At 40.5% G+C, this 20,638-nt stretch overlaps 1 protein-coding gene across 1 annotated transcript; it reads right to left on the bottom strand.

The window, feature by feature from the left end:
* Nucleotides 1–123: 123 nt before the first annotated feature.
* On the bottom strand, nt 124–20,638 carry LOC123763284 (low density lipoprotein receptor adapter protein 1-A). The gene is made up of 8 exons (XM_045750410.2): nt 20,374–20,638; nt 11,856–12,111; nt 8,419–8,530; nt 7,850–7,975; nt 7,373–7,490; nt 6,132–6,262; nt 1,782–1,825; nt 124–1,555 (listed from the first exon to the last, which is right to left on the bottom strand). The coding sequence occupies exons 1-8, from the start codon at nt 20,420–20,422 to the stop codon at nt 898–900; spliced, it is 1,494 nt and encodes a 497-aa protein (XP_045606366.1). The 5' UTR covers nt 20,423–20,638; the 3' UTR covers nt 124–897.

Genomic DNA, 20,638 nt, shown 5'->3' with positions numbered 1-20,638 from the left:
ACAAGTGGTTTTCCTGGTTATTACATGTAGATAATGTAGTAGAGACTACTGAAAATTGGAAGAATGGCAGTACCAAGATGCAAAAACAAGGATTATTTTAGTACCAGCAAATCAAAACCAAGATCTAGTTGAATAATTTCTTAAAACCGAATGATAAAATGACAATTTTTTATGTTACACGATTAGTTTAATCCCAAAGAGTACATGATTGTATAAACATGGCAGCATTATGGATGACAATGAACAGTTTCACAGAAGCAAATAACCATCGGACTAAATTTTACAATTATTGTACAGTGTAACATATGCAAAACTTCCTCTGAACAATCCGGTTCCTGCCCATCCCAAATGCTTTTAATTTAATCTATGTTAAGAACATCTGTTGACTAGTTCACGCTTCATTTGGCTATGCTCAAGTTAAGAATCAAGACTTTTCAGTACTCTTAGCTCAGCCTGTAAAAAGCTTACTATTTAATACGGCAAAAATTTATTATGATCTAAATAGACACATTGCCGATAACTGCCATTATTGCGACTACACTCAACGAGTAATTTGGAAAACTAATGTATAATTTGGTCATTTCTGTGGTACTTTTTGACAGCCAGCCTCCAAACCCAGTGTAATAAATTTATATTCTTGGCATGTTCTTTTTTGCCAAAATTTAGTACTGTAGTCCAATAAGATTTGGAAATTTTTAAAATGAATATCACAAATGCCAACTTTTCTAAAAAGCTGTCCAAAACATTCAATACATATAGCTTTATGCCAGCACACTAAACCATGGAAGAAAAAATGCAAAATAGGAGTAAATAAAGTTTACTTTTACTACTAAGGATTTTAATGCTTATGCTGCAATATTACCCGACAGTGAAAATTTTAAACTTTCAAGACCCATTTCATGAGCATAAAACATTTTTTCCTTTTTGCCCATCAAAGGCATCATTGCCCCATAATGGCTGACCAGAACTGCAACCACTAATGGAACAAGACGAAATACTCGATTTTTCGGGTTGACTGGCAGAGAATGGATTTCTTGCACATGTGAATGGGTCCTCCAAAATGTGCTTCAATGAAAATGGATTTTTAACACTGCCTGATGGGCTAAATGGATTTTTAATTGTTCCACAATGGACAGATTTTTCTACCATCTTTGATGAAAAACTATTCTCTGATGTAGAAGGAACAATTGGGTCTTTGCCTACCTTACATGGAATAAATGGGTCTTTTGCCACCTCGTATGGCACAAGTGTATTTTTTACACTTGAATTTGCGAACATTAATTGTGAAGGAGGAGACTGGCACGAGTGCAGGAAGGCCATGTTTGGTGATCCAGAGAAGTCTTCCCAAACATCTGGTGGAGATTGACCCAGTAACCATGGATCTGTTGGAGAGCTGGCTGTAGAGCTAGAAGGGGGAGAACTAGCTAACTGCCAGAAGCCACTCCCTGTCGGAGAAGCTGGTGGGAGATCCGTTAATACTGTAAGATCGAGGTCTACCCATCTCTCCGGGGATATCCCAGGCAGACGATTCTGGTCCTCCCGTCTCAAAGCCAACCTGTTAAAACAATGCATACTTAAAGCATGTACAGTAAGGAAATTCTTATAATAAAACTAGCTCATCAAAGTACTGTAATGTACAATACATAGAAACCAGTTTAGCATGCAAGATGTCTGATAAATTCTAGAACCTTATAGTCATCAATTCAAACTTATGCATTTGATAAAGGAAAACTACAAAATTTACACTTTTGCCATTACATTAAACTGAAGAATTAGCTTACCTTTCAAACCCATCATTAATCTCATCGAAGTCACCAAAGGCATCCTGTTAAGCCACAAACAATAAGTTATTCTATAGTTATTTAAAACTTATAGGATTAGGGGGCCTTTTCTCCCCCTCCTCCCTGTTACAATTCACTACTATTGAGGTCAACATCTACTTTAAAGAATTTGCCTTGCCCACACACAAGTGTTAATTGGAGATCATAATTAAGATTAACAGAACACTAAGCCATAAACAAGCAGTTTGAAATAGACAATACCAAAAGAATGCAACATCCAGGAAAACTAAAGAGGCCTCTGGAGTAATTTGGTACTGGTTAGCCTCGACGGTAACTTGTGAATCTAGTCAGAGGTCTAACACTGCACAGAAAAAGAAATGTATAAGAAGCATGCACAACCACTATGCCACAAGGCTTCATATCAAAATTTCAAATCAACCAGTTGTCTGCATGGGTCCTGTAGTACAGTGTTCTACATTCTACTCTACTGGGACTTCCTATTTAGATCCCCCCCTCTTCCCCAGGCAGGACATTTATTTGTACCCGAGAGTTTGGCAATTGTGGATTACATACAATAAAAGGTCAATAGTTTGACAGTAAATAGGGGTGAGGCAGATTACAACATAGGATTAAGTACACTACAGGCTTCCTGTCCCAAGAACATGAATATTAATGTGAATGTTAAGTAGTCCTTTTCATAATGCAAAAAGAATGTGTGCCAGTGTAATTTTAAATTTAATCTATTTAAGAATTTTAATTAAGCCCCATTTAATTTTCTACCAATAATCCTGTTTACAAATATATTTCATGGTATTTTTCCAAGCAGAAATGCTGGAAGATCATCTACACAAGCCCCTAAATTATTTAAAGGCTCTATAGTTCCCTTGCATTTATAAAACTACAATTCATGTCTTACTTTTCACCCCACTGCATATTTCAAAAGTATTTCAACTTTTGAATTTTATGCCAGAAACCAATTATTTAGTTTCTCTTGACATCTATGTGGTATACCCACTTCATAACATCTATTGGAGAAAATTCTTCATACAACCAAGAAATATTAAAACAGTATGTATGTAAGAGCTAATAAAAATACCAAGCCAGGACAGACTACTGGCTAACACTAAGTAAAAGAACAAACCGCTGTAGATTTGGACAAACTTAAGTGGGTAGCAAAATTTTTACAAAGTGGATTTGAAAAATGCCTTCCGTTATTTTAATAGCACTGTCAGGATAAGCAATAAGTACATACATGGATTGAGCCCCGTCCCCATGAGCCGATAAGTCAATTAAAAGTAAACCGAATAGGGCCAAAACCTAATTTGAAAGCATTAAACTTAAATTGCAAATCTTAAGTTCTGATATTTGATAACTTTTCAACTACTATAAAAGTAGATAGACAACTTATGATTGCGTTGAAGTTAAATATTAATGGTAAAGTGCTGAAAATAGCACGTCAATGCACAAAGTACCCGGTACAGGATATGAAAATAGCAATTTGTATGACGAGATGAAATTAAAGCCCTAGTGGATGGTGCAGCGAGAGCCCTGAAGAGAAAATACTGTAGGAATACATGCAGCCCAAGGACTACAGCGAGTGGCAGTAACTTTTGTAAAGAATTATGGGGCAAGAGTTAAAAACTTAACGGAAACTGTTAAAGCGGCACATTTAGCAGAAAGGAGCAATTTATGTCATGGAAAAATGTGGGATGTAAAATTCAAGCTTTGAGTACCACAGTTTTGCATTACTGAATGAAGGATAATAGGCTAGTAATTAACACTTAAAATGAGAAACCAAGGGCAGGCAAACATTGTTCAATGTGTAGTTTATAAACGATGCAATAATTTATCTAGTTATCAAGAAATGTTAAGCCATTGTGGCTATACAGCATAATGGAGGGTGAAGGGGGCAGCTTTAATTAGTCATTTGTAACGAGTTACTGTATTAAGACTATTGTAACCGATAGACCATTTATGAAAAGATCCGTCTCATTCACAACTTTAATTCTACCATTTGAAGAAACGACTGCAATCTACTTTCCAGCCTGCACTGCACATCTTCCGTGAACTAACTTAAAACCACTTGATACCTTGGCTACACCCATTTATGTATGAAACCCACACTTCACCTGGAGACTTTTGCTTGTGTTTTTCTTTTGATTTTGATTTGCCTGGTGGGGGTCTGCCTTGTGTGGTGGTAGGACCACTAAGGATTTTGGTGGGCCTCTACTAGGTCCCCGTGCTTTCACACGTCGCAGGGGTTCAGCTTTTAGTTTCTTTGCTTGGTAGCTCTGGGATAACTGGTTAGCAGTTCCTCACCTGGGCTTCCCTTAGCAATAAGCCTAAGGGCCCATGGAAACCCTCATTGGGGCTCAGTGGTCTGATGGAGGAGACCTCCAAGTCCCACCTCGTCTTGTGCGAGTTTGAAGGTTGCTCTGTCCCCTTGTCTCAGGGTGACACTCACCAGCTGTCTCCGACATGCTACTTGTTGGGTCAGTAACATCTTTGATTTGGAGTCCTGCAAGTGGTTTTCTTTGCTTGTATTCCATTCGCCCAGTCCACCGAGACATATTCGGATGCAGCAGCTTTAACGTTGCATGCGATGTTAAGGTTGCAGCAACGTGGGAGGTTGGTTGCCTTTCCGGATGCCCAGCAGCTGCCCCGCTTGGATTATACTGGTAGACACACTGGCAGCTTCGGGGATTGCTTCTTACGGATCTGCGGCGGAGGCATTCGAGCCCGTTCTTCCTGCCGGAGCTTTTGGGTTGTGCCAGTGGTCCCCTTCATCCCTGCTTTTCTGGTGGAAGCTGCCTTTTCTTTAGAGAAAGAGGGTTTGGAGGACAGCTTGGCCCTGGGTCCTGACGGGGGATTACAGGGCTGAGGAGTCTACATGGAAAGGGGGGGGGGGGTTGTTTGGGGCCCCAATTGACCCTGCTTGGGTGTTGGTAACCTCGGCACAGGGTTGCTTGTTACAGTTACAGGTAAAATAGGTACCCGAGTGTTAGTCAGCCGTCACTGGCTGCTTCCTGGGGGTGGAGGCCTGGTCGAGGACCGGGCCGCGGGGACACTAAAGCCCCGAAATCATCAAGATAACACCCTCCCTGTACAATTTTGTTAAGAGTTCGACTCTTCCCCTGGTTCTGTTCAAAGTTCCCTTGGGTCCTTCAGTTCCCCCCCTCCTGGATGTTTTTGACTTCCCACATCCCACCGAGGAAGGTGTGGGAGTACCATGCTGTTTATCTACTACGAAACCCAAATTACGCATCGATAATGAAGCGTTTCAAGTTTGGCTCCTCTTATTGAGTGCGTTACGAGGTGCCGGAGTCTACCTGGCTGGCAGACTGCCTTTTCTTTTTGTTGGGGACTTGGCATTCCTTCTGTCGGACCGTGCACTTCAAAGGCGGGAGTTGACTGGTCGTTCAGGTTTACCTGGGGGGGGGGGCCCTACCTCTATGCACGCTTGTTTGCCCCTGTTCTTCCTAATGATGTTGGCCAAGTATATATATATATATATATGCCATGCACAGCTTAAGGGTTAGAAGTTAAAAGGTTTGTTGAACTGGACTTGGGGGTTGGATAATAAATGGGAGTATGATAATTCAGTAAGATCAACAAAGCAAGCAGCAGTAAAAAAAGTTTAAAAAGGCAAATGGTGGCAAAGTACTGAATGATCAACTTTGATCTATCATCTTTGTGATATTTTAATTATGGGAAATTTTAAAGAAAGTATATCAAAGTTGAACAATTCGAAAACAGGCAATTTAAAAAGCACTAGCTAGTAGTATCCACTACTATCAATCTACTTGCCTTCTACAGTACTTGGTCCCTGCAATTCCTTTTATGAAAGGAAATGTCTAATTAGTAACTTTCCTAACATTTGAACCTTTGTAATTAAATTTTTACAGAACCTTTGTAATTAAATTTTTCATACTTAGCATGAACCCCAAGACAAATGCACAAAGTGCATTTTGCCATCTTAAGATGAGGAAATGATTAAAATTATGCACAGTTAAGCACTGTAGTCTTTCTATACAGTTAGAAACTGTATAGATTAGTTGCCAAACTGACCAAGGACCTGCATCAAGACTTTAGAAATGTTTAGTGAAGTTTTACATTCAATTTTCTCCTACAGTATTCAACTATTTCCCTTACTGTTAATATGGTAGTAAATTAGATACAAGTACAGTGCAACAAACTAGGTACTGTATGAACAATTACCTTGGCTAATATTTTCATTAATAATTACAATTATGAAAATTCTAATATTACCTTTCATGTTTCCCAGCTATCTTAGTGCAAAGTATAAAACACCCTTACTATCCCCATTTACTGTACTAGAAGTACACCCACCCAAGGTTTACTGAGAACTGTGCCACTGCTGTTGCTCTCCACCTGGTTATCTTTGGAAGTTTCTGTAGATGCCAGCTGCTCAGAAAAACCCTCCAGATCAATCAGCAGTGCTTGTGTACTAGACTGGTAACCTGCCAAAAAAAATTAGTTCATTCATCTTATCAAAGTTACTGGTTATACCACTAGGTTACCTTTACTCAAGGTTTGGCTTGTGGCTTTTGCATGTACTGTTCTGATCTCAAATGCTTAACGTGATCATTACATAATTTTATGTATACACAACATGTATATGCAACATATCTGAGGCGCAATAATAGGGGGCATAAATTTGCAAACACACATCAATCATTACAACAGAAGCATAGCAAATTGCAGAAATGACGTGTTGACATCTGATCTGTTACGAACCCCATTTACATTAAAGCAAGGCCTAGGCACTAATAAGAATTGGCAAATACATTTTAAGGGTCAGATTTTTTTCACTCAAATGGAAAAGTTGAAGGTAGGCACAATTGGGATTCAGGAGCATTCAAGCCAAGAAGCTAATCATTTAATAATTTTGAGGGACAAGAAGCTTTTACACATGCCCAAAGAGTGCACATATACCAGCCTAAGTACATACAAATGCAGCATGTACTATTAGTATAATGAAGGACAATTGCAAACGTAACAATTTTGAAAAATATTTTTAGTACTGTACATACCATTACAACATTGCAATTTGTTTAAGAGTTAAACAATTATTCTCTGGCCATCTACAAGCTGGAGTCTTGAGAGAGCTGGACAAAGCTAGTAATTATCACAGAAAATGGGGGGGGAACCTTCAAGCAGCTGTTTTCTTGTCCTCACCAAGGCCACTAAACTCACTCTGGTAAACTTTTTTTTTTTTTGGTGCCTACACAAAAATCCATTATCTATTACATACCATATTAGAATTTGTAGGCTAGAATGTATTTTACCTTTAACATTAGTCAACATTCACAGTACCAAATGCCCAATGTTTAAAAACCCTACATTTCAATTTTACACAAGGTCTATGTACTGTACATTTAAATACTGTATATAGTAGAATGTACAGAGTTGTGCAAACGAAGTGGCAAATGGTGCCTTCTTGCCAAGCCAGAAAAACATGCAGCAGTTCCAGCTATTCTTACAGCAAAGAAAATTTGCAGCAAATCAAGGTAATAGGCGAATCCCAATCCAAAATATGAACATTGCTACTTCAAGAAATTACACGTTACCTGAAGTACTCATATCCGACGATCCAAAATCAGAGCGAATGGGAATTGGGGAAGATGTCTGGCTGGATGGCTGCGAGTGGACATTCAAACCACCATTTTGAATCGATGCAGAACCAACCTGTGTGGTAAGCTTCATTTTTCAGCCCTAAACTATGATTTATAAATTAACAGGCATTTCATTCTTTCCATTCAGAAATACTAGACATTCCCATACAATTAATGTAATTTTTATTACTACACTATTTAAAGTTAGCATCAGTGTATACACTTTATATTGGTACATTCTAGTCTATGAAACCTCACGAGGTAAAAACATTTGTTATTCAATACATAATTTTACCAGGTCTTCCCCACATAGTTCAGATACTTTGTCCTTACACAATTAAAATGTTATAATTAAGGCACGAGAGATTCACAGGCATTTTGGAAAAATGTATGATTATTTGGCACGCCTTCCTTATGACTAAAAATACCAACCTTCACTTCAGCAGGCAATTCCTCATGTGCATATACATCTCCATTTTCTCTGTTTTCCACAGCCATTTTCCAATACTCGTATGCTAAGTTAAATGCTTGTGCAATTGAGACCGTTACTGCTTGAGCCTGAAAGGATCATTTTTATTAGCACGTGTAACACATTAAGGTAAATTCACATCTTTAAACCATTTGTACAAGACTAAACATTTAAGGAGCAATAAAAAAATTAAAAACCTGAAATATTAACTTCCTGAAGCTCGCATACACAAATTATGAACTTTGTTAAATTGTCAGGTTGTGACATGACAAACCCACTACAAACTAAGCATTAGTCGGCAATAAAAAAAAAATTGCCACTTAAACTTTGTGAAAGTTTTAACCTTCAGTATATTCACTGAAGCAATAAGTCCTAACCCTTAAACAAGACTACCCTTCTGTGTTCAGTTGATAGGGAATGAAAGAACTAACCATTTCTCTAGTCATGCCATTTCTATAAAAAAAAAAAAACAATCTTATGAAATGTGGGGTTCCTCCCCTTATTTGATTTTAGTCACACTGACACTACTTACTATCTTTCTTTTGGAGCAGAGAAAAGCATGACACTCGCAAGTATCATTGTCATTTGTGGCGATGAAAGCAAACACGTGGTCATAGTGAGCATCTGCAGAACAGTACGAGATCCTGAAAACATTGCCAACGAATGATTAGCTGGCCCAGTAGTGATCAATTAGAGTTTTTAATACAAGTACATGGTTACAATCCAATAAGACTACTGTACAGAAATAAGTAGGGGATGTGGTAAATACATGTCAAGAAAGGCAAATAGGAGGATTTTGTACACAAGAAATTCCAATGTTTGGTACAAGAAACTAGAAACAGAGGGGAGGGGGGGGGGGGGGGGAAAGGTCCTTGATAACTAGGATGCAACCCACCATTGCCTATCCTCCAGGTAACTGCCACATGGCATAGTGTTAAGACGCTCACCTGGCGTTTCGCGCGTGCTTTGGCCTGGGTTCGTATCCTGGCCAAGGAGGATTTACTGGGCGTCAATCCTTTACTAGTCTGTTTACCCAACAGTAGCCAGGGAATGCTAGGATTAAGGACTTGCCCAAAACACTGTGCACTGGTGGCTGAACAGTAAGAACTTAGATTTAAAAAAATAAAATTATGTATAACCAAGCTAATTAGACTCAAATTACAGACTTTTCATGCCTGTACCCCCTCTTGGGTGGCTTAATCTTCAACCAATCGGCAGACTCAAAGAAGTTATATCAATGAGTCAAACTTATGGATGGGCAAGAGACCTAGCACTAATATTTGTATAGTTGCAATTATAAAAACCAGCATATATTAACTTTTGGAGATTACACTTTAGTACAGAGTTTTTAGGTCTTTGAAAGTCTAGGAAAAGGCGATAAGAGTCCCCTCTTCTAATGAAGTTCTAGGGGTAGGAGAGCGAGGAGCCAATGCACTCTTGGGAAGAATCTGGAAGGTAAGCAATTCCCATTCTTATGGCTCGTTTCATTTGCCCGTCTTTAAGGGGCCCCAATACTTTTTTAGTTTTTCGATTTCAAACTTTACAAGTTGTATATAAAAGGGTTTCATCTGGTCCAAGTTTCAGCATTGTAGCATAAATAGGAAGTAGTAATTATCAATAGAAGGCACCAAACCGGGAAGGCTATGTAGTACGCATAAATAGAAAGAATGATTTAGGTGTCAAATTTTCCAAAATGGTCAAAAACTATTGTTTGGAGGTTATCGAGATGATTTCGGGGCTTTAGTGTCCCCGCGGCCCGGTCCTCGACTAGGCCTCCACCCCCGGAAGCAGCCCGGGACAGTTTACTAACTTCCAGATACCTATTTATTGCTAGGTAACAGGGGCATCAGGGTGAAAAACTCTGCCCATTGTTTCTTGCCGGCACCCGGGATCACAAGATCACGCGTCCAGTGTTCTGTCCGCTCAGCCACCAGCTCCAAATGTCATAAGGAATATGTATTATCAAATAAGTGTCAACTGAAATCATGTCTGACTGCTATTACAATGGCATATTAAAAAAATTAGTTTTATTAAAAAAAATTTAAGATTTTTTTTTTCAATTTTTAATTGTTAATCTGATGATTTGCATGAAGCTTTTACACCTGACGGCACATAAGCCTATCTGTAAAGGTGCCAAGGGGGCCAGGAAATTTATGTCAACTTCAGCCACATATGGCAGCTCCTTGGACTTCCTTTACCTATTTATTTCAAGTAACAAACGTTTATATAACCCATTTTTTTTATTCAATTTACATGAAACTTACACCTTATATGTAGTGTATATCTAAAATCTTTAGTCAGCATTTTTTCCTAAGTTTATTTATTGATTTTATAATAGCAATAAACATGTTACTTTTTTTGGGGGGGGGGGGGAAGGGGGGGGGGGGGGAACTGATTTGTATTAGGAAAACATGTTTTGGAAAATCCCCAACTACAGATCCTTTATTATATGCTTAAGTGTCAGATTGTTTATATCCAACTTGTGGTTGATATACACATGAAAACGTGTAATATTCGTTGAAAAAATATATTAAATCTATTTAGGCTGCAGTTCTGAAACTGAACAATTGCAGGCCTTTTCATATACAACGTCCAAAAAACGACATTGGTCGACATTGAAAAACGTTTAGTAAACCTAATCTAACTATACATTTAATCCGTTTAAACACCAGTACCATCCCCCCTACCATGTGGGTTTGGTGCATGTGCCGCCACGCTTCATTGCTCAGTCTTCACCCCAATACCATCGCATGAAGCTGCGCTTCTTATTTATCCAGCTGCGCCTCATTTATCCAGCTGCCCTTAATTTGCACTTTCCTCCCTAACTTGCAGCAGTAACCCCTCATCATTCTTCCTCCCAGTTTTTAAGGCACAAATCACACCACCGAAGACGTTGCCTACAATATCCCAAGCAAGAAAATAGCTGCGGCTATAAACAGATGTGATTTATGAGGAGCAGCAAAGCTGGTTACTCCGGGGCGCTGTGGGTGCATGTGCACCCGCCAGCAGGGTGCGCGTGCCACCCTAACCTACACCACTTTAAGGGAGTAAAGCCGATGGATAGGTACAGCTGAAGAAAACCTTTGCCGAATAAAGCGAGCGAGTGCGTGAATTTGATACGTCTGGTTCCTCTATAGTAAATATTTCATTCAAAATGATCCGCTACCAGAAATTTTAGCCAAATATCCCCAGTTTGCCAACTGTAGGTAGTAACTAAGTGACTAACCTATCCACTGCTGCCCACTGGATGAGGGGGGGGGGGCCGGTGTGCAGGACAAACATATCAATTGTGACACTAGCTCTACACGCGTCAGTTGCTTAAATTAGAAACTATTTGTGGTCTATCTCTAACCTATTGATGTGATGACTTATACTAAATTTTGTAACTAGCTCAAGATTTTAACTTAGCTAATTTGTGGTTCAGTCCCCGAGCCCATTAGTGCCTCTAACCCCTTCCACTACTGCCCACTAGATGGGTATGGGGTGCATAAATGAACTAAACAGTTGACGGGGAGCATTTAATTAGGTTATTGCATGCCATTCTCACCTCGTATGCATGTACTTCACCTGAATAATCATTTGATGTGCGATTTGGCATTGTTAAATGCTTACGTAAATATTTGGCAATGAATGTTTGGTTACTTTCATGAGCGTTCTGGTTTGCAATTAATATAGGTTACATATTGTGAGGCTCTATATCTGCACTTTGACCAGCTGTGGTTATTCTTATCTTTCTATCACTGGCCAAGATATTGTTGGTTGTGCGTTGTAGTTTGATTTACTGTGGTTTAATGTTAAACGGTTCATCGAGCAGATTTTTCCAATATGGAATAGGATGGTGCCGGTTTAAAGAAGATTGTGATAGAAGTCAGAATAAAGTGTGGAATTAAAAATTGGCGGCTGGCGCATTATACAAATGTTGATAGTCACCTGGTGCTGCTTTACGAGGGTACCAGAAAGGTCACTCACTTGTATATGGAAGTGTAGAGGAGGACCTCGTTGGTAGATGTGTCAGCCATGCGGATGCCCTCGAGGGAGACGTGGAGGCCGACCCTCTCAGGTTTCCGTGACACCTGCTTGGCCGCGTGGATGATGCGCTTAATCGCCTCAGCCGTGGACGCCTCGCCTTTAGGATCGTCGACCAGTGTGGAACCCAGGTACTTGCAGTAGAAGGTCACACCCTCCACCACGGGCTCCCGGATCGTCGCCCACTCTTCTGACAACTCTGCCGAGACAGCACATTTATGAACTAACGAATGCTACCACCACGAACAGATCCAAACTATCATTGTGTACATTGATGCATAGATTGCATGTAATCGAGGTTAGTCGTGTTAGTGTTTTCGTCGGCTGTAGGCGAGGATAGATCCTTCCTCTTATTTTTATGGTATTATAAATAAACTAAACTAATTTTAAGTTTTCCGTTTATAAATTAGGAATGCAAGAACAGTTTTTGCCAGTTTTATGCAGTCTGATTAATGGCTAGAAATTGTGTACAAAGACGTTCCATTGTGTTCCCCCCACCCCCTTCCTCCCCACCATGTTAACATAAGAGTGCAAATAAGCCAGATGGTAAATGTAGATCTAAGGAAATATATGCGCTTTTTAGCATTGTAAATGTGGCCACGTCTGTGGTAGAAAAAATAATTCACAATCCTACTTCATTCAGTTCATTGTAATTGCAGTTTTAAGTTAAATAACTAAGTAATCCCTTTCCATAACATTTGCGCAGTCTTACTATGTGGCCCCCGGCTAGGTTACAAGGATTAAAGAACTATCCCAATATGCTGTAGTAGTCTACATTCCACAGACAGGAGAGGACTACCACCATTTGTGAATCTGCTGATCTGGAAACCATTTGTATAGATTTGAGGGCAAGTACAATAAACAAATCAGATAGAATTTCTACTTTGCTAACTAAAACCTGTCAGAGCATAATATTGTTCAGTTTAAAAAAAAATTAAAGCTTTCATTTCAATTTGAACTTTTACACTTAGAAAATCCGCAAGTTAAAAATTTAGGACATACTTTCATTCTATATTCTATATACAACATTCTATATTAAATTTCGAACTTCAGAACATTAATCACTGCTCAACATTTAAGGTGGAGTCTAGTAGGAAGAATTTGAAAGCACGGCAACTGTCAAAGTACACTGATATACGGCGGCGGCATCATCAGTCTAGGCTAACCTGAAACCACTATGCTCATCCAAGTGTCTAGTTACACTAAACATTATACCGTATACTGTTTAAATATTTAGTGCGGAAGGACAGGCTCCGGCGTGGCCATTTGTACGAGTTTTAAGGTCAGACATTTAATAAACAAGGTACACTGAACGGGGAGTGGGCTTTGAAATGAGTGGGGCGGAAGAAGGGGCTGGGGAAATTAATACTTGGCACAACCCTAAAAGCTCTGCAGAACGTCTTGGTATACTATTCTATTCAAGCAAGGGTAGCTAGAGCATGAAGACTGCAACCTTGCAGGGAGGTCGAGGAACCAGATCTTCCATCAGCTGGGGCTGGTCCAAAACTAATGGTTGCCTTGTATGAGCTACACAGTTCCCGAGGGTGATACGAGAACGATTCATATGTTTAGTGCTGAACTAAAGTCATGACAACTTCTGTATGCCACCGACATTCAGTGCTACCATACTCAATATGCAGTTTCAAATTATACCAATACAAAATACCTCTTGTTCAATTAACTGCACAGGCGGCAACTTATCTGTAAAGACGTAGTAGAGAATTTTAAGTGCTTTATTTGTTCGCTATAATTTAGTCTTACCCGAGCCAATGTGATGCTATCATCACAAAAATAGCACTTTGTATGTCTTGTCACCACACTCTCCACACCCTTGCAGTGGGTGAAAGTGTTAATCATAATTAGCTTGTTCAAGGCAGTGTACGCACTACCAAATTTACGAAAACATTACTTTTTACTGTTGTGTAGAAAGTCTGCAGTATGTTTTCTTCGGAGGGCTGTTATAAGACGATCTAATCAAACTAAGAGTATTAGTGTTCCAGACAAGACAATACTATATCTCTACCCCCCCCCCCCCACCCAAATGCATCGTCTCGTCGGCATGGGGACAAATTAATTACCCGAGAACATTCATTTTGAACAAATAGCCTGGATGGGTCATAACGGAAAGGATGATATTCTGGAGATAAGAATTTTGCACCAAGACTAAACTTGTCAAATTATCTGCACGTCTCTTGCAAATTGTCTCTGCAATATACCCAAGTCATAAAAGTATTTGTGTGTACGTCTGATACCATACTACTTGTGTAAAGAAGGAATTTTATATGTCTCAGAATGTTCGGCAATGTTTATTGTTGTTTGTGATGTGTATATGTATGAACACGTTCTACTGAACGGGGTGAGAAAAGCTTTAGCTACCTCATCCCTTTGTGTGTATTTTACCTCAATGAACTTATTTCTATTTCATTCTGGCATGTCCCATTGGCGGTGCTGGGGCTTATGTACTCTAACCTTATTGCCTAGCGACAGGAGCTTTACCCCATGCTAGGACAACCAAGCTATGAAACTGCTACAGACAGGATACCGTCTGATAAACCACTACTTGTAATAATTGTTGGGGGACAGGCAGCCAGTGTATATATACATGTTAGGCGTGTATCGCTGCCCCCCCCCCTCCTCCACCCGTAAGGCCTAACTACTGACCCTCCCCAGTTTTACACAAGCCGACTAACTTCTGGGTAACTTTACTGCTTTGTTAAAAGCAGCATTAGGCGATGTCAAACGCGCCCAACCATATCTTTATTATCAGAGATTAGACGAGAACGAACCAGACTGCTCTTAGTATAAAACTTAATATTTGATTTGCTCTTAAAATCTTATTGCTTCCACCATACCATTATGCAAGAATAAGCATCACTGGATACCCAGTGAAATTTGCAGTCTAGCACCGATACGCTATTTTGGCTGCTTCGGTTTGTACCTATAAATCCGATTTGTTTTTGTTAGATATACACACGAGTTGTTACATTCTTGTTCTTACATAATTCTTATCTTACATAAACACTACAAACTCTTGTTCCAGACAAAGCCATGAATATAATTTATGGATATAATCCAAGAATCTAAAATGAAACCATTTTAGAGAAGCATCTTTTTTGCCTACTGAATATAATATACCGACCTCACGGGGATGGGATGCAAGAATGCCAAATCAAAAGCAAGTCAACACCATGTGAACAGCTAGGCTTAATATAACTTGGGAGGGGAGGGGGGGTTCCAGTTCATTAACCTATTATACAGTACCTCTTCTGCCTAAGCCTCTAGGCTGGGTATAGGCTCAGTAGCGAGTTGTTATAGATTAAGCTAGTCTGAACAAGTTCCAAGTAGCACGGGCTATGGTGAGCCCGTAACTTACCTGATACAGGAGCGGGGCAAGTAGCACGGGCTAAGGTGAGCCAATGGAGGACTTACCTGGCACAGGAGCGGGCAGTAATGAGCTAAATTCAAACTTATAGTGCTCACCAAGAATCACGTGCAGGTGCGTCATCCACAATGTCTGAAGGTTAAAGAAATGACCGTGCATTCAAGACCGACTGCGAGGGAAATGTGGTATAATATTAGGCACCAGGCAACATCTCGGCAAGACTTTTCTGAATCTTCTCCCTGCCCAACCCAACACCCGTACAGACATCTGCCAAATGTCAAGCTACCATACAAAGAATGAATGCACAATAGCCAAGGCCGCCAACACCCAGGACCACCAAGCACCATCCCCCCACCCCTCCCACGCCCACATCCAGGGTCACAGAGCACGCACACCAACCCCAACCCCCCCAAACCCTTGATGCCTCAAGGTTAGAGATGATGTCTTGCTGGCGGCAAGCCGTGATGCAAAAGTTCTCTGCTCAGCTTCGCAATATCAGAGATGCATGTTAATTAAACCCATCCAACAACGGTGGTCTGTCTGGCCGTGTCATTTCCTAGCAAGCCAATCGCAACCACTCGTCCATCTCGCCAGCTATTTATTTACACCAGCGTGTTTATTTCACACCATATTTATATTTTATTTACACCAGCGTTCTACCCGTTTTGCCTACAGGCAAAACAAACCTATATTGTATAAAATATTTATTTTGTCAGTCCACATTGTTAATTTTTTAGAATGATGAAGCTAAACTTCATAGGCCTATTAGGTTTTATATGACATACGGTAAGATATGGACACGTTAGGCTATCATGTCTTTCAGAATTCCAAAAGAATACTTATGGGAGTATTTTGTATATTCCATCTATAATATGTAGATGGGTTGACCAAATCAAAACTGCAGTATCCACATTTAACCAACTAAATTTTAGGTTAAGGTAGCACATTACAACAGCCCTATCTGTAAAAATTGTGAAATTAGCATTGAGCACCAGTCACTATTGAAGGTGTAGATTTATTTGGCCCAAGACTATATGGACTTGCACCCAGGACACGCTAAACAGGCAAAGAACAGGATTGTTTGTCAGCATATAATTTTCCATGTATATTTTAGGCTTCTTAAGATGCGACCTTCGTATGAGCAAGAATTTTTACACTTGTGCCTCAGTTGCTATAAGTTTGTCATATGAAGATGGCCGGCTTATTCTATAGCAGTTATTTCCTCATCTTCAGAAATGTATTCATCTTAAATATTCTAACTTTCCCTTTTCTCACTTTCATGGTAATGGCTCTGGCTTCTGCCAGACATTCGAACCCAAGTTAGCTTGCATTGTTTTGAGGGTCCATAACGCCATCTGGGGCCTATACACTATCAGTTCTCGTTTGCCGTCTTTTTAATTTGACTTCTATAGAATCCTAGAATGCAATTTCAGAAATTAAAGGGTAGGCGACATGCATATGTAGTAGATGTACAGGATATTACCCCACAAGACAGTGCCAATATAATTTGTTTGGCTGGGCGAATGATTCGCGAGTCACTCAGATCAAGCACCACAGGGTTTAACCAATAATTGCATGAGGATTTATTTGCTTGTCTTCTTGGGAGAAGAGAAACAAGTTTAAACATCCTTATCACTAATAGTACCCCTATACAATACTATGATAATTTAATGAACAAGTTGGAAATTAACTTGTCAAGCATACATTTCTTCGTCTCTCCACCCTCATTCTTCCCCTTTTCCTGCCTCGTCCCCATTTGATCTCTTAACATTTACATTTATTGATATACCAAAAAGCTAGGGACTGCCAGCCATCTTCACGTATCTGTCACTTTTGTCCGACCACCTCTTAATAGGACCGTCCCTAACCTATTTATGGCCGTCCGGTACCAGAGACCTCTCGCCTTGAAAAGTTGGGTAAGGCTTAGGACAAACACAGATAAGGACAGATTAGGCTAGACTATCTTAGCCGACGTTCATCACATCCATGGGTGTACAACTATCGTTCAGATTTGCTTACTGTAGGTGCAGCATGCACATGACTAAAGCTGCCGCCCAGTTGGGTGGGTGTAGAGTAAGACTAGTAACATACTCAGATGTAAAGTGCCTTATAGTTAAGTGTAAGCCTCTTTTTTAACCACCGATAAAAAGATTATCGACATTTACATGTATTTGTGCAAATTATTGTACATGTACATTTATACATAACCTTAACAATTGGTTAACCACCTTCAAAAGATTGTCACTTGCTTAGCCGAACGAAGCTATTTGATTCAGTTCCTGAACCGATTGTGCGCCTCTAACCCGTCCCACCACCGCTCACGGGATGGGTTATAGGGTGCATAATTAAAAAATTGCATCTACTGAACACGTTATCTTCCTTCTCCCTGACCTCCCATTGAAACGATTAAGTTATCACTGATCCGTTTACTATATCAAGCTCGAGTGATAACCAGTGTTTTTAACATTCAACTAGCAAAGTTGAAGCTCACGTCCCTGTTTACTTCCCTTGCGTGTTGAACAGTTCTTCTCCTAGGGAAGACGACCAGGTAAAAATATTGTAGTCTTTTGTACACTTGCGCTAGCGCACAGACCTGCCAAGGCTGTTTCTCACCCTACCTGCCTGCCAAGAGAGGGGGGAGTGTGGTGGGAGGGTTTCGTGTTTACGTACATCCCAGCCAACTCTCCCCTAACACTCCCGACCTGTCCTCTGCTATCTTGGCCGCTTGCCTGGACTAGGTGAATTATCAGCGCTGTGAGCTGCCTTTCTTCCTATATCGTTTATCATTCCCTTCATTACTGTATCCGTTAATATTTCCTCAGTCTTCCTCTACTTGCTCCCCTCCGTCATGAAGGACGCTTTAAGCCTTAAATAATCACGTCTACGCGTACCATGTCACGTCGTCCCTTTCCTGCCCCAGCCAAGACTAGCAGTTTAAACTGTTAATCAATATTATATGGAGTTCAAAGCAAATTACAAAATACACCACTAGGCCGGTAATTTGTTGCATTTCGTAGTGTCAATATAACCAATGCATAGCATTTGTTAATTACCTTTTACCGAAACCAAGAGCCAAAATATTAAGAGCTCTAGCTCCTTAGGAGGTAGGCAACACCCGCTGCAAAGAAACTACAAGAACGAGCACAAAACTACCGAACAAGCAGCATGATGTCTAACAACCCAACAACCATAACGCAAACTCTGCACAACCCTCATAACACGCCCCCCCCTCCCACCGTCCATAGAAAAATAAACTATCAGCGTTACTTATCAAAGATAAACCAGTCACCACTACCCTCACTTTTCCATACGTTATATGAAGACTCCATATAGTCAACATACTTTATACTGCAATTACAGCTTTAGTTTATAGAACAGGCACATTGCTATCGACAGTTTTTTTTTTAGGGCAAGAGCGAGACAGGACGAGCATAAATCATTCGTTGTCCAGACTACTGCATGCATCGCCAGTTTTTAGTAGAAATTGCAACATTGGTAGATATAGCTGCCTCGCATGGATCTTTTAAGAGACTTTCTGCAGTTTATTCGTGAATGCTAAAGTCTATGGTTTCGTTATTGGTGAAATTAAGCACGTTTTGCTTAGGGAGGTTCCCCTAGTCAACAAACTACGCCCAAGCATGTAACCCACAACTAATTGTCCCGTTACCAATTTTACTGGCAGGTGAAGAGGCATCAGGCATTATAAAACTTTATAAAATCCAGTTCGCGGTCCATTTTTCAGAGGTTCAGTAAAACGAGGGAGGCGTATGGGAGGGAAGCCTATGAAGGATTGTATTAGAGGGGTTACGAGGTCTGGTAATGGAATGATGTTGCTGAGGAAGGTTGGAGGGAGGAGGGAGGGGGGGGCGTGAGCACGTGATCAGCGCCTGCCTCGCGCCAAGTCCCTGCAGCTGCTCGTTAATTTCCCTAGGTACCTGCATCTTTATGCCTATACGTCATTGAGTCTGGACCAGTCGCGCACATTTAACATTAAAGGGGCTCACTGGGAATACCAGACCGCCACTGGGTATACTACCCGTGAATGGCTCTACACAACGTTCATACCTCTGCCAGGTAAGGGAAACAACCTGGGCAATCGCAATTAGTTTCCAAGTATACAGCTACATAAATGTTTAGAAAAGTAAAAACTAAAGCATGGCAACCTAACTTAGATGCCAAATTTAATGCCTTGGCCATTTGAATATACAAAAAAAAAAAAAACTAAAATCACAAATTTAATTTCCCAAGTTTACCATGTTACAAACGGGTTAACGCTATAACTTTCCTAAAATCAAATAATGTAGGGGGGGGGGTGTTTATAGAACATGCAGTTTTGTTTTATTTAAGGTTTCCGCCTGATGACTACATGGGTGGGAGAGAGGGGGGGGGCCCCCCCAAGAACTAACCTTTACACTAGCCTACCCTAATCACTAGGCGCATAGTTGGCGTCAATTATACCAATCTACGGTAGCCTATACCGTTATTGAGAAGTTTATGGTAGTCATAATGGGTCAACAGTGGTATTCGTATCCGACTACGAATAGTTTACCCAGGTAACAGTAGAGTGGAACTGGGCATTGCGGTAGTGGGTTATGGCAGGCAGCAGCCAGGAAGGACAACAAAGGAATACCTGGCGAGGGAGAAGATGGTCGGGGTAGACCAGGAGTCAAGTCTACACAAGTATAGGTCAACCAGGTAACCACCGTCCTGCCCGTCCACCACAACTACGCCACTTTAGTACAATAACCGCCGATAAAACTCTGGCCGCAAAAGTTATATTAATCAACCCAACACGCTAATGTGCCTAGGCCTAACATGCGTAATCACAACATACCACAGTTTAAACTGGCTTCAGATAGCAAGTGTTTCCTTAATAGCCTGTGCTCACGCAGCAGTGAATAGGTACCACTGGTTAATTATAACAACTCAGTGGGACGTATTCCGGGGGGAAATTAGGGTTAAGGACCTCCCCAAAACGGTATGTGCTAGTGGCTTTACAAAAAAAATTTAAGAACTTTTGCATATATAAAAATAAATAAAATGAATAAAGAACAAGTAAAGAGGCACTAGAATACTCACTCTTGTGTTTACTAGTGCCGTTAAAGAGCGCTCGCAGCAGGGACGACATGACTCCCACCACAGTATTACCACAACTCTTAAGAGCAGTACACCACGATACACCAGCTGACCTCGCCCTTAATGTATTACACACTTCAGCGTATATATATACACACAACACGAGCAGATGTACAAGCGTCACAGGAGAAGACAGGACGTGAGGTGTCCCAGCGATGGTCGACTCCACTCTGCTGCTTCACTCTCTTGACACCCCGCCAAACGTTGG

Source organism: Procambarus clarkii, chromosome 5, assembly GCF_040958095.1.
Source record: "Procambarus clarkii isolate CNS0578487 chromosome 5, FALCON_Pclarkii_2.0, whole genome shotgun sequence".
In the NCBI taxonomy this organism is placed as follows: domain Eukaryota; kingdom Metazoa; phylum Arthropoda; class Malacostraca; order Decapoda; family Cambaridae; genus Procambarus; species Procambarus clarkii.
This window is presented reverse-complemented; position numbering and strand designations above follow the sequence as displayed.

Excerpts from the sequence above, each read along its gene's own strand:
- LOC123763284 (XM_045750410.2), bottom strand. The coding sequence starts at position 20,422 with ATGTCGTCCCTGCTGCGAGCGCTCTTTAACGGCACTAGTAAACACAAG. Across the intron at positions 7,976-8,418 it reads TCTGCTCCAAAAGAAAGATA|GCTCAAGCAGTAACGGTCTC; the intron begins GTAAGTAGTGTC and ends TGATCCTTTCAG. Across the intron at positions 6,263-7,372 it reads GTCGGATATGAGTACTTCAG|GTTACCAGTCTAGTACACAA; the intron begins GTAACGTGTAAT and ends TTTTTTTGGCAG.